General features: G+C 40.4%; 1 protein-coding gene across 2 annotated transcripts; it reads left to right on the plus strand.

The window, feature by feature from the left end:
- Positions 1-1,647: 1,647 nt before the first annotated feature.
- On the plus strand, positions 1,648-8,968 carry LOC139568395 (SEC14-like protein 1). Of its 2 annotated transcripts, none has more exons than XM_071390181.1 (6): positions 1,648-1,804; positions 4,080-4,149; positions 7,350-7,499; positions 7,772-7,903; positions 8,517-8,645; positions 8,728-8,967. In XM_071390181.1, the coding sequence occupies exons 2-6, from the start codon at positions 4,087-4,089 to the stop codon at positions 8,815-8,817; spliced, it is 564 nt and encodes a 187-aa protein (XP_071246282.1). In that variant the 5' UTR covers positions 1,648-1,804; positions 4,080-4,086; the 3' UTR covers positions 8,818-8,967. The 2 variants fall into 2 exon arrangements, with proteins under 2 accessions (XP_071246282.1, XP_071246283.1); XM_071390182.1 differs by having other exon boundaries at positions 1,653-1,804; positions 4,013-4,149; positions 8,728-8,968.
- Positions 8,969-15,395: the final 6,427 nt, after the last annotated feature.

The following is a 15,395-nucleotide window of genomic DNA, read 5'->3' on the forward strand; positions in this document are numbered from 1 at the left end:
CTAAATAATACTGAGGGATTGTAACTGTGTGTGTGTGTGTGTGTGTGTGTGTGTGTGTGTGTGTGTGTGTGTGTGTGTGTGTGTGTGTGTGTGTGTGTGTGTGTGTGTGTGTGTGTGTGTGTGTGTGTGTGTGTGTGTGTGTGTGTGTGTGTGTGTGTGTTTGCCCCCGGTGATGCGTTTTGCAGTTGCCGTACCAGGCGGTGATACATCCCGACAGGATGCTCTCAATTGTGCATCTATAAAAGTTTGTCAGGGTTTTAAGTGACAAGACACATTTCTTCAGCCTCTTGAAGTTGAAGAGGCGCTGTTGCACCTTCTTCACCACGCTGTCTGTGTGGGTGAACCATTTCAGTTTGTTCGTGATGTGTACGCAGAGGAACTTAAAACTTTCCACCTTCTCCACTACTGTACCTTTGATGTGGATAGGGGGGTGCTTCCTCTGCTGTTTCCTGAAGTCCATAATCATCTCCTTTGTTTTGTTGACATTGAGTGAGAGGTTTTCCTGCCACCACACTCCCAGAGCCCTCACCTCCTCCCTGTAGGCCGTCTCATCGTTGTTGGCTAACCAAGCCCACTACTGTTGTGTCGTCTGCAAACTTGATGATTGAGTTGGAGGCGTGCATGGCCACGCAGTCATGGGTGAACAGGGAGTACAGTAGGGGGCTGAGCACGCACCCTTGTGGGGCCCCAGTGTTGAGGATCAGCGGGGTGGAGATGTTTTCTAGTGTGTGTAGGTGATACGTTGGAAGCAGAGTACATAGTGTTACCTGGGTGATCTGTGTAGGGGAGAACTCGTTAAAACCTCTAAGCTTAAAAGTAATTAAATGTTTGGAACAACCTTTTAAAGTTTATATGACTTCTAATGTTTAAAGGTTTTTTAAAGTCTATATAGCTTCTTGCAGGTGTGTGTATGTGTGGGTGGGTGGGTGTGAAACCACACTTCCCCTTGGCAGACAGCGAAAAGGCGCTTGCTCTACTTCCTTTCTAACGACCGTCTAGAGAGGTTCCTGTTGTTTTACTAGAATAAACCCCTGTTGCTACAGAGCGAGTCGACCCAATTCGGTACTTTTACCCCAGTTTCGTCTCATCCTTCATACACATACCAAGATCACGTGTCTTGTATATGCTTGCATAAGATAGTTTGACTATAAAGGGCTGTTTTACTCTTGGGTTCATCAAGCCCTCGGCCTGTGTAAATACATTGTGTAAATTCATCCATTGTGCTTCATATTATGTATAGTTTTAAATGAAAAATATTTATTTTGAATAAAGATTTCTTATAATGCAAATTGTGTAACATAATTATATTTTTGTCCGTTTCAGACACAGCTATGAATTTACTCCAGTGTTGAGAATGTTAAATTCTTAGCTGGTTCAGGCAGTGTAGCCAAGCCTACTTATTGGCAAGTGCCTGAGGAGCAGTTAGGGGAGTGTTTTTCTCCATCAATCCTTGGGAGAATCTCAATTGTATTCTCCTCGCGTCCTCTCTCCTAGTCTCCTTCTCAGAACCTATTGGAGGAGGAAGCCATGGGTCCCGCCCCTCTGAGCTTCTCCTCCAATGGGTTATGAGAAGGATGAGAGAGGACGTGAGGAGTGTGCAATTGAGATTCTCCCGTTGATGTCACTCACAGCAGTTTGATGGGTGGTGACAGGCGCTTGGGGACTCGGGAAATGGGTTGAAAGATCAATACCGGCTACTGCCAACGTATAGTAGCGACGGAGGAGACGCAGGTTACTGCCAACGTATAGTAGCGACGGAGGAGACGCAGGCTACTCGCAGGCAGTGGCAGTTCTATTATATTTGGTAAGCTAAGCAACATGCTGTGTATTATGTCGAAATGTATCTGATCGAGCACACTTTATCAGTCCCTACAGGATTTCGCAAAAATTCTCTGGTGATTTCTGCAGCCAAGAATGCTTGATTTTGCGTCAGTTTTTTTTCCTTCACGTTAATTTCATATAAAGCATTAAAAAGTAATATGTGCTCAGTTTTAGGACGATTTTAAGTAGAATACTTAATACAAAAAACAATTAGAAACATTTAAAGGTGCTCAAATTTTGTTTATTTTCTTGAACAAACAGCTCTTTTTCTGAACAAAAAAAGGGGCAGAAGCTCAGAGTTCCAACATAACAAAATGCCCCCATAATCTGTAGGTACTAAAACATATTAAACAAGGACAAAAGAAACACCTGGGGTACAATCTGCATTTAATACATATTATATCTCAAGTTCATCTTCCATGAAAACAGTTAGAGACAAAGTGCTTTTTGGGGCTTTTTCTTTACATAATAAGAGGTGCAAAAAAATCCTAAAAATAACAATTGCACCAATTAATTAGATAAAATATATATCTGTGGGTCATAATCCACTCACACATTTCTCTCCATCAGGCGTGGGGCTTGTTATCAACACGAGATGTCTCTGTCTCTCACACATTTCTCTCCATCAGACTTGGGGCTTGTTATCAACACGAGGTGCCTCTGTCTCTCACACATTTCTCTCCATCAGGCTTGGGGCTTGTTATCAACACGAGATGCCTCTGTCTCTCACACATTTCTCTCCATCAGGCTTGGGGCTTGTTATCAACACGAGATGTCTCTGTCTCTCACACATTTCTCTCCATCAGGCTTGGGGCTTGTTATCAACACGAGATGCCTCTGTCTCTCTCACATTTCTCTCCATCAGGCTTGGGGCTTGTTATCAACACGAGATGCCTCTGTCTCTCACACATTTCTCTCCATCAGGCTTGGGGCTTGTTATCAACACGAGATGCCTCTGTCTCTCACACAGTTTGTAGTGGAGGATACCAATAAGTTTTTAGTCAATGATAATTTCATGTTGGTTTATTATGAACCAATAGGATTCTAACAGTTTGTCCTGGAAGATAATATGAACCAATAGGAAACTAACAGTTTGTAGTGGAAGATAATATGAACCAATAGGATACTAACAGTTTGTAGTGGAAGATAATATGAACCAATAGGATACTAACAGTTTGTCCTGGAAGATAATATGAACCAATAGGATTCTAACAGTTTGTACTGGAAGATAATATGAACCAATAGGATTCTAACAGTTTGTACTGGAAGATAATATGAACCAATAGGATTCTAACAGTTTGTACTGGAAGATAATATGAACCAATAGGATTCTAACAGTTTGTAGTGGAAGATAATATGAACCAATAGGACACTAACAGTTTGTAGTGGAAGATAATATGAACCAATAGGATACTAACAGTTTGTACTGGAAGATAATATGAACCAATAGGATACTAACAGTTTGTACTGGAAGATAATATGAACCAATAGGATACTAACAGTTTGTACTGGAAGATAATATGAACCAATAGGATACTAACAGTTTGTCCTGGAAGATAATATGAACCAATAGGATTCTAACAGTTTGTACTGGAAGATAATATGAACCAATAGGATTCTAACAGTTTGTACTGGAAGATAATATGAACCAATAGGATACTAACAGTTTGTAGTGGAAGATAATATGAACCAATAGGATACTAACAGTTTGTAGTGGAAGATAATATGAACCAATAGGATTCTAACAGTTTGTACTGGAAGATAATATGAACCAATAGGATACTAACAGTTTGTAGTGGAAGATAATATGAACCAATAGGATACTAACAGTTTGTAGTGGAAGATAATATGAACCAATAGGATTCTAACAGTTTGTACTGGAAGATAATATGAACCAATAGGATACTAACAGTTTGTAGTGGAATTATATGAACCAATAGGATACTAACAGTTTGTACTGGAAGATAATATGAACCAATAGGATACTAACAGTTTGTAGTGGAAGATAATATGAACCAATAGGATACTAGCAGTTTGTCCTGGAAGATAATATGAACCAATAGGATACTAACAGTTTGTAGTCAATGATAATTTCATTATTTTATAGGTTATCGATCATCAATTTATTTATTTTATTTTATAAATCATTGATCAAAAATGTATTTGTGTTAACTTTGTGTTGTGTTTGTAGAGTGAAGAGTGTCACACAGCTCTTCATGTGTCCTGGTGTGTGTACTGGTGTGTGTGTGTCTGTGCAGAGTGACGATGGTTCAGAAGTACCAGTCTCCAGTCAGAGTCTATAAGTACCCGTTCGAGATGGTGATGGCGGTGAGTGATGTCCTCAATACTCCTGGGTCATGTTTCACACTGAGAAGGTGTGTGTGTATAAGCTTCGCCGACGTGTGTGTGTGTGTGTGTGTGTGTATTTTGGCTGGCCTGGTATGTTGCAGGTGACCTACTGATGTACAAAATGACAAATATGCTCTGCCCTCTTTCAGACAGCAGTGTGTGTGTGTGTGTGTGTGTGTGTGTGTGTGTGTGTGTGTGTGTGTGTGTGTGTGTGTGAGATCAGATATTCATTAATGGCTGGATCAAGTGAAGAACACACACACTAACATCCAGATATTACTACTCCATTTAACATTACTACTCAGCATCACATTTTACTGCTCCATATTACATATTACTACTCCATATTACACATTAATACTCCATATTATTACTCCGTATTGCATATTACCACTCCATAGTACATATTAATACGCCATATTACTACTCCATATTGCATATTACTACTCCATATTACATATTGCTACTCCATTTTACTTCTCAATGTTACATATTACTGCATATTACATATTACTACTGCATATTACTCCATATTCCATATTACTACTCCAAATTACATACTACTACTGCATATTACTACTCCATATTAGTACTGCATATTACTGCATATTATTCCATATTACTAATCAATTTTCCATATTAATACTCCATAATACTACTCCATATTAAATATTACTACTGCATATTACTACTCCATATTAGTACTGCATATTATTCCATATTACTAATCAATTTTCCATATTACTACTCCATAATACTACTCCATATTAAATATTACTACTGCATATTACTACTCCATATTAGTACTGCATATTACTGCATATTATTCCATATTACTAATCAATTTTCCATATTACTACTCCATAATACTACTCCATATTAAATATTACTACTGCATATTACTACTCCATATTAGTACTGCATATTACTGCATATTACTCCATATTACTAATCAATTTTCCATATTACTACTCCATAATACTACTCCATATTAAATATTACTACTGCATATTACTACTCCACATTTACAACTCCATTTTCCATATTACATATTACTACTCCATTTTACATATTACATAGTACTACTGCATATTACTACTCCATTTTACATATTACCACTATTAATACTACTACTATTTACATAGTACAACTCCATATTACATATTACTACTCCATTTGACATATTACTACTCCATTTGACATATTACTACTCCATATTACATGTTATTACTCCATATTACATGTTACTACTCCATATTGCATATTACTACTCCATATTACTACTCTAGATTACATATTATTACTCCATATTACTACTCCATATTACTACTCCATATTGCATATTACTACTCCATATGACATATTATTACTCCATATCGCATATTACTACTCCATATTACTACTCCATATTACAAATTATTACTCCACATTACGACTTCATATTACATATTATTACTCCATATTACTACTCCATATTACATGTTACTACTCCATATTACCACTCCATATTACATATTACTACTCCATATTACTACTCCATATTACTACTCCATATTGCATATTACTACTCCATATTACTACTCCATATTACTACTCCATATTACATATTACTACTCCATATTACATATTGCTATTCCATATTACTTCTCAATATTACATATTACTGCATATTACTACACCATATTACTACTCCATATTACTTCTCAATATTACATATTACTGCATATTACTGCTCCATATTACATATTACTACTCCATATTACATATTAATACTCACTATTACTACTCCATATTACTACTCCATATATTACTACTGCATATTACTACTCCATATTACATAATACTACTCCATTTTACATATTACTACTCCATATTACATATTACTACTCCATATTACATATTACTACTCCATATTGCATATTACTACTCCATATTACTACTCCATATTGCATATTACTACTCCATATTACATTTTATTACTCCATATTACTACTCCATATTACATATTGCTACTCCATTTTACTTCTCAATATTACATATTACTGCATATTACTACACCATATTACATATTACTACTCCATATATTACTACTGCATATTACTACTCCATATTACATATTACTACTCCATATATTACTACTGCATATTACTACTCCATATTACTACCCCATATTACTACTCCATATTACATATTACTACTCCATATATTACTACTGCATATTACTACTCCATATTACTACCCCGTATTACTACCCCATATTACTACTCCATATTACATATTACTACTCCATATATTACTACTGCATATTACTACTCCATATTACTACCCCGTATTACTACTCCATATTGCTTCTCAATATTACATATTACTGCATATTACTACTTAATATTACTTCTCAATATTACATATTACTGCATATTACTACTCCATATTACATATTGCTACTCCATATTACTTCTCAATATTACATATTACTGCATATTACTACTCCATATTACATATTGCTACTCCATATTACATATTACTACTCCATATATTACTACTCCATATTACATATTGCTACTCCATATTACATATTACTACTCCATATATTACTACTGCATATTACTACTCCATTTTACATATTACTACTCCATATTACATAGTACTACCGCATATTACTACTCCTTTTTCCATATTACTACTACTACTATTTACATATTACTACTCCATTTTACAACACCATATTACATATTACTACTCCAAATCACTACTCCATATTACATATTACTACTCCATATTACATATTTCTACTCCATATTACTACTCCATATTACATGTTATTACTCCATATTACATATTTCTACTCCATATTACATATTTCTACTCCATATTACTACTCCATATTACATGTTATTACTCCATATTACATATTTCTACTCCATATTACTACTCCATATGACATGTTACTACTCCATATTACTACTCCGTATTACATATTACTACTGCATATTACATGTCACTACTCCATATACGTTTGAATACACTCCAGAACACAGCTTACTTGCAAAGTTTCACCTTGTTACAATACGAGAGAGGGAGCATCTCATTACTGTCCCCTCCCCCAATCCTCCTCTCTTTCGTATGAGATGCGGTCCCATGATCCCCTTGTTCCTAATGGAACTGTGTGTGTCCTCCAGGCGTACGAGAGACGGTTCCCCACCTGTCCCATGATCCCCTTGTTCCTCGGCAGCGAGGTGCTGAGTGACGTCACCAGTGATGACGGGGCGACCCGTGTCGTAGAGCGGAGATGCCAAGTCAGAGTGGACGCACCCCAATTCCTCAAGATGGTCAGGGGTCATCTCTCTTTCTCACACACAGACATATACTTACACACAACCGGTTATTGTTTATTGGGATTAACTTCTTCAATAGTTCTCAACGTGTGGCGTTGTGGATAAATAATACGTAATATGTATGTGTGTGTGTGTGTGTGTGTGTGCGTGCGTGCGTGCGCGTGCGTGCGTGTGTTGTAGGTTGTGGCGTTGTGGATAAATAATACGTAATATGTAACTGTGTGTGTGTGTGTGTGTGTGTGTGTGTGTGTGTGTGTTTGTTGTAGGTTGTGGGGTTGGACGATGCCTACTTCATTCAGAAGAACACACTGAGTCGGAGAGACAGAACTCTGGTCATCAAGGTTCAGAACGAAACCTACAACAACAGACTCATCGTCACGGAAACATGTTGTTACAGTGTGAGCCTCTGTGTGTGTGTGTGTGTGCAAGCGCATGTGTGTATGCATTGGTGTGTGTGTATTGACTGTGTGCATGCGTTGGTGTGTGTATTGAGTGTGTTGGTGTGTGTGTGTGTGTATTGAGTGTGTGTGTGTGTGTGTGTGTGTGGACTGTGTGTGTGTGTGTGTATTGACTGTGTTGGTGTGTGTGTGTGTGTGTGTGACTGTGTGTGTGTGTGTGTGTGTGTATTGTGTGTGTGTTGGTGTGTGTATTGACTGTGTTGGTGTGTGTATTGGTGTGTGTATTGAGTGTGTTGGTGTGTGTATTGAGTGTGTTGGTGTGTGTATTGACTGTGTGTGTGTGTGTATTGAGTGTGTTGGTGTGTGTATTGACTGTGTTGGTGTGTGTATTGAGTGTGTTGGTGTGTGTATTGACTGTGTTGGTGTGTGTATTGAGTGTGTTGGTGTGTGTATTGAGTGTGTTGGTGTGTGTATTGAGTGTGTTGGTGTGTGTATTGAGTGTGTTGGTGTGTGTATTGAGTGTGTTGGTGTGTGTGTGTATTGAGTGCGTTGGTGTGTGTGTGTGTGTATTGAGTGTGTGTGTGTGTGTGAACCCTGTTCTCTCTGTCTCCAGGTCCACCCAGAGAATGAGTCCTGGACCTGTTTTGAGCAGTCTGCCTCTGTAAATGTCACGTCTCTCTTTGGCTTCGAGACGATAGCCGAGAACATTGGCATGAAACAATACATCGCTAACATCCAGCCGGTGAGGATGATAGATGGATGTATTGATGAATGTATTGATGGATGTATTGATAGATGTATTGATTGATGTCATGTATCATCAGGAGGAGGTGATAGAGTTCTACCTGAAAAAGCTGATGTCAGAGGGCGTGACCTCTATCCCTCGCTGGATAACCTCTACCCACAACCTTTAACCTGAACTACCCCGGCCCCGCCCTGCTCCCGCCCCCTGGGTTCCACTGGCCAATCAGAACCCTCGGGTCTCAGAAAATCAGTAGCACACACACAGGGACGCATGAGGGTGAGAGAGAGGGAGGGAGGGATGGAAGGAGAGAGGGAGGGATGGAAGGAGAGAGGGAGGGATGGAAGGAGAGGGGGAGGGATGGAAGGAGAGGGGGAGGGATGGAAGGAGAGGGGGAGAGAAGGAGAGATGGAAGGAGAGGGGGGAGAGAGGGAGGGATGGAAGGAGAGAGGGAGGGATGGAAGGAGAGGGAGGGATGGAAGGAGAGGGGGAGGGATGGAAGGAGAGGGGGAGGGATGGAAGGAGGGGGAGGGATGGAAGGAGAGGGAGGAGAGATGCAACAGCCGTAATACTCTTGATTGGCCTCTTCTCCCTTAAAGAACCCTGGTGTCGTCTGACGTGTAGGTGATAAGTTGGAAGCAGAGTACATCGTGTTACCTGGGTGATCTGTGTAGGGGAGGACTCGTTACTATTGGTTGAAGACCCAGAGACTCTGTGATCCCAATGTCCCTTGTCTGTCTATGTGTTCTCTACTAGGCAGACGCACTCTGGAAACGAGCGCTTTGCTGTAATGAATCTTGTGTGTCCATGTAAATCTGGGAAGGATGTGCTGAAACTAGAGGTTGTTAAACTCAGTAAAGGGAGGTTACCGTGGGAGACAGGGCCGAGCACTAGAAGGTTCTATCACAGTGTGTTATGTTGTTGAATTGTGTTTATGCTAATAACGCTGTAGTAGGGTTTCTGATTGGTCAGAGCCTGAGCCTTTTGAGAGGGAAGTAATAGGGGAGAAATCATTAAAACCTCTTTAAGCTTAAAGTAATTAAATGTTTGGAACAACCTTTTAACGTTTATATGACTTCTAATGTGTGAAGTGATTTTTAAAGGCTGTATAGCTTCTTGCAGGTGTATGTATGTGTGGGTGGGTGGGTGGGTGTGAAACCACACTTCCCCTTGGCAGACAGCGAAAAGGCGCTTGCTCGACTCAATTCAAGGAACCGTTGCTCTACTTCCTTTCTAACGACCGTCTAGAGAGGTTCCTGTTGTTTTACTAGAATAAACCCCTGTTGCTACAGAGCGAGTCGACCCAATTCGGTACTTTTACCCCAGTTTCGTCTCATCCTTCATAAACATACCAGGATCACGTGTCTTGTATATGCTTGCATAAGATAGTTTGACTATAAAGGGCTGTTGTCCTCCTGGGTTCATTAAGCCCTCGGGCCGTGCATGCCCAACCGGCTACATTATTGCAATAATTAACTGATGAATAAAGTATAATTATTTTGAATAAATAAAGTCTCCTCCTCATTGGGTAGAATAATTCCACGACATCTGACTCCTATACAGGAGAGCCGTCTCATTCAGCTACGTAGCTGGCTACAGAACACACACACCCCAGCTACGTAGCTGGCTACAGAACACACACACCCCAGCTACGTAGCTGGCTACAGAACACACACACACCTTCAGCTATGCACCTGGCTACAATTCAAATTGTATTTGTTACATGCACCAAATACAACAGGTATAGACCTTCCAGTGAAATACTGACAAGCCCTTAACACACAATGCAGTTTCATTTATTTTATTTTTTTACCCCCCCAAAAATAAGAATAAGAAATAAAAGTAACAAATACAGGACACACACAAAGACAAGGTACACCAACACACACCTTCCGCTATGCACCTGGTTACAGGACACACACCAACACATACTAACCCTCCAACACACTGATCTACACAATCCAGTGGGCCTGTTTCTCTGACAGGATATTGACATTATAAGACAGTAAACTACTAGCTAGTATAGCAGGCTGTGATTAAAGACCTGAACCCCTGGTCTGGTCTCCTGTAGATGGAGTCTGGAGACTGGACACCTGACAAGGTAACAGTGACAGACTGGTTGAATCAACATGGACACCTGACAAGGTAACAGTGACAGACTGGTTGAATCAACATGGACACCTGACAAGGTAACAGTGACAGACTGGTTGAATCAACATGGACACCTGACAAGGTAACAGTATCAGGGACACTCCACCGGGGACAGACTGGTTGAATCAACATGGACACCTGACAAGGTAACAGTATCAGACCGGTTGAATCAACATGGACACCTGACAAGGTAACAGTATCAGACCGGTTGAATCAACATGGACACCTGACAAGGTAACAGCATCAGACCGGTTGAATCAACATGGACACCTGACAAGGTAACAGCATCAGACCGGTTGAATCAACATGGACACCTGACAAGGTAACAGCATCAGACCGGTTGAATCAACATGGACACCTGACAAGGTAACAGTATCAGACCGGTTGAATCAACATGGACACCTGACAAGGTAACAGCATCAGACCGGTTGAATCAACATGGACACCTGACAAGGTAACAGCATCAGACCGGTTGAATCAACATGGACACCTGACAAGGTAACAGCATCAGACCGGTTGAATCAACATGGACACCTGACAAGGTAACAGTATCAGACTGGTTGAATCAACATGGACACCTGACAAGGTAACAGCATCAGACCGGTTGAATCAACATGGACACCTGACAAGGTAACAGCATCAGACCGGTTGAATCAACATGGACACCTGACAAGGTAACAGCATCAGACCGGTTGAATCAACATGGACACCTGACAAGGTAACAGCATCAGACCGGTTGAATCAACATGGACACCTGACAAGGTAACAGTATCAGACCGGTTGAATCAACATGGACACCTGACAAGGTAACAGCATCAGACCGGTTGAATCAACATGGACACCTGACAAGGTAACAGCATCAGACCGGTTGAATCAACATGGACACCTGACAAGGTAACAGTATCAGACCGGTTGAATCAACATGGACACCTGACAAGGTAACAGCATCAGACCGGTTGAATCAACATGGACACCTGACAAGGTAACAGCATCAGACCGGTTGAATCAACATGGACACCTGACAAGGTAACAGCATCAGACCGGTTGAATCAACATGGAGAACTGATTTGGAAAAAGCCTAAATCCAATGACACGGTTCAAATTCTTGATGATTGGTTCTGACTTGTTTAGTCACAGATGGAACATTGTGATTGGTTCTGACTTGTTTAGTCACAGATGGACCATTGTGATTGGTTCTGACTTGTTTAGTCACAGATGGACCATTGTGATTGGTTCTGACTTGTTAAGTCACAGATGGACCATTGTGATTGGTTCTGACTTGTTTAGTCACAGATGGAACATTGTGATTGGTTCTGACTTGTTAAGTCACAGATGGACCATTGTGATTGGTTCTGACTTGTTTAGTCACAGATGGACCATTGTGATTGGTTCTGACTTGTTAAGTCACAGATGGACCATTGTGATTGGTTCTGACTTGTTAAGTCACAGATGGACCATTGTGATTGGTTCTGACTTGTTAAGTCACAGATGGACCATTGTGATTGGTTCTGACTTGTTAAGTCACAGATGGACCATTGTGATTGGTTCTGACTTGTTAAGTCACAGATGGAACATTGTGATTGGTTCTGACTTGTTAAGTCACAGATGGACCATTGTGATTGGTTCTGACTTGTTAAGTCACAGATGGACCATTGTGATTGGTTCTGACTTGTTAAGTCACAGATGGAACATTGTGATTGGTTCTGACTTGTTAAGTCACAGATGGAACATTGTGATTGGTTCTGACTTGTTAAGTCACAGATGGACCATTGTGATTGGTTCTGACTTGTTTAGTCACAGATGGAACATTGTGATTGGTTCTGACTTGTTAAGTCACAGATGGACCATTGTGATTGGTTCTGACTTGTTAAGTCACAGATGGAACATTGTGATTGGTTCTGACTTGTTAAGTCACAGATGGACCATTGTGATTGGTTCTGACTTGTTAAGTCACAGATGGACCATTGTGATTGGTTCTGACTTGTTAAGTCACAGATGGAACATTGTGATTGGTTCTGACTTGTTAAGTCACAGATGGACCATTGTGATTGGTTCTGACTTGTTAAGTCACAGATGGAACATTGTGATTGGTTCTGACTTGTTAAGTCACAGATGGAACAAGGAGCCAGATGTTTCACCAGATGTATAAATGTGAAGCATCCGGTTGGAATATGGTGAGGAGAGGAAGCCCAGTGGTCCGCGGTGGGAGCGAGATGGAACTGGGCCGAGGTTCTGCTGATTTTCTCATCGTAGGAATAGCCCAATCTAAATAGTTTTCTGTTCCCAGAACTACAATGTGTTACGAACAAAGTACACACAGTTTTGTAGACGTGAGCCTTTGCCAAAGTAAAAAAAAAAAAAGCCATTGTTTGCATAGAATGCAGTTCTAGAACATGAACACTTCACAGGCGTTCCCAAGGGGAAGTATTACAATACACTCTAGAACGCTCCAATAGGCTCTCGCCAGCTTCTGCTTGGCTCCGCCCACCTCCCCACGTGGCCCCGCCCACCTCCCCACTTGGCTCCGCCCACCTCCCCGCTTGGCTCCGCCCACTTCCCCGCTTGGCTCCGCCCACCTCCCTGCTTGGCTCCACCCACATACTGTACAGGTGTTATAATGACCTGATAGATACATACTGTACAGGTGTTATAATGACCTGGTAGATACATACTGTACAGGTGTTATAATGACCTGGTAGATACATACTGTACAGGTGTTATAATGACCTGGTAGATACATACTGTACAGGTGTTATAATGACCTGGTAGATACATACTGTACAGGTGTTAGAATGACCTGGTAGATACATACTGTACAGGTGTTATAATGACCTGGTAGATACATACTGTACAGGTGTTATAATGACCTGGTAGATACATACTGTACAGGTGTTATAATGACCTGGTAGATACATACTGTACAGGTGTTAGAATGACCTGGTAGATACATACTGTACAGGTGTTAGAATGACCTGATAGATACATACTGTACAGGTGTTATAATGACCTGGTAGATACATACTGTACAGGTGTTATAATGACCTGGTAGATACATACTGTACAGGTGTTATAATGACCTGGTAGATACATACTGTACAGGTGTTATAATGACCTGGTAGATACATACTGTACAGGTGTTATAATGACCTGGTAGATACATACTGTACAGGTGTTATAATGACCTGGTAGATACATACTGTACAGGTGTTATAATGACCTGGTAGATACATACTGTACAGGTGTTATAATGACCTGGTAGATACATACTGTACAGGTGTTATAATGACCTGTTAGATACATACTGTACAGGTGTTATAATGACCTGTTAGATACATACTGTACAGGTGTTATAATGACCTGATAGATACATACTGTACAGGTGTTATAATGACCTGGTAGATACATACTGTACAGGTGTTATAATGACCTGGTAGATACATACTGTACAGGTGTTATAATGACCTGGTAGATACATACTGTACAGGTGTTATAATGACCTGGTAGATACATACTGTACAGGTGTTATAATGACCTGGTAGATACATACTGTACAGGTGTTATAATGACCTGGTAGATACATACTGTACAGGTGTTAGAATGACCTGATAGATACATACTGTACAGGTGTTATAATGACCTGGTAGATACATACTGTACAGGTGTTGTAATGACCTGGTAGATACATACTGTACAGGTGTTGTAATGACCTGGTAGATACATACTGTACAGGTGTTATAATGACCTGGTAGATACATACTGTACAGGTGTTATAATGACCTGGTAGATACATACTGTACAGGTGTTGTAATGACCTGGTAGATACATACTGTACAGGTGTTATAATGACCTGATAGATACATACTGTACAGGTGTTATAATGACCTGCTAGATCCATACTGTACAGGTGTTATAATGACCTGTTAGATACATACTGTACAGGTGTTATAATGACCTGCTAGATCCATACTGTACAGGTGTTATAATGACCTGATAGATACATACTGTACAGGTGTTATAATGACCCGGTAGATACATACTGTACAGGTGTTATAATGACCTGATAGATACATACTGTACAGGTGTTATAATGACCTGCTAGATCCATACTGTACAGGTGTTGTGTTCGTGTTCCAGGGGATCCATGACCAGTCTAGAGGCGTGTCCCAGCGGATTCCCCCGGCTGAGCAGCGTCACAACCTCCTCTAACCAATCACGGAGCAGCTCCCCCGTCTCCAGATAAACACATGGACGTCTAGATAATCTCTCTTTCGCTCACAACTTTACCACAAAAGGGCTCCATAAAAATGTACCAAGAACAACTGCCACTTTGTCATGTTAGTTCTTTCAATAGCTGGACTGCTGCCACTTTGTCATGTTAGTTCTTTCAATAGCTGAACTGCTGCCACTTTGTCATGTTAGTTCTTTCAATAGCTGAACTGCTGCCACTTTATCATGTTAGCGGTCTAGCTATTGAAAGAACTACCATAATAAAGTGACAGTTCTTTCAATAGCTGGACTGCTGTCACTTTCTCATGTTAGCAGTCCAGCTATTGAAAGAACTACCACTTTATCATGTTAACATTCCAGCTATTGAACAAA

This window comes from Salvelinus alpinus, chromosome 2, assembly GCF_045679555.1.
Source record: "Salvelinus alpinus chromosome 2, SLU_Salpinus.1, whole genome shotgun sequence".
NCBI classification, from domain to species: Eukaryota; Metazoa; Chordata; class Actinopteri; order Salmoniformes; family Salmonidae; genus Salvelinus; species Salvelinus alpinus.

What these genes read in the sequence shown, in the direction of transcription:
- LOC139568395 (XM_071390181.1), top strand. Translation starts at nt 4,087, where the DNA reads ATGGTTCAGAAGTACCAGTCTCCAGTCAGAGTCTATAAGTACCCGTTC. An exon ending in CGTTCGAGATGGTGATGGCG is followed by an intron (nt 4,150 to 7,349) that starts GTGAGTGATGTC and finishes TGTGTCCTCCAG; the next exon opens with GCGTACGAGAGACGGTTCCC. An exon ending in CACCCCAATTCCTCAAGATG is followed by an intron (nt 7,500 to 7,771) that starts GTCAGGGGTCAT and finishes TGTTTGTTGTAG; the next exon opens with GTTGTGGGGTTGGACGATGC.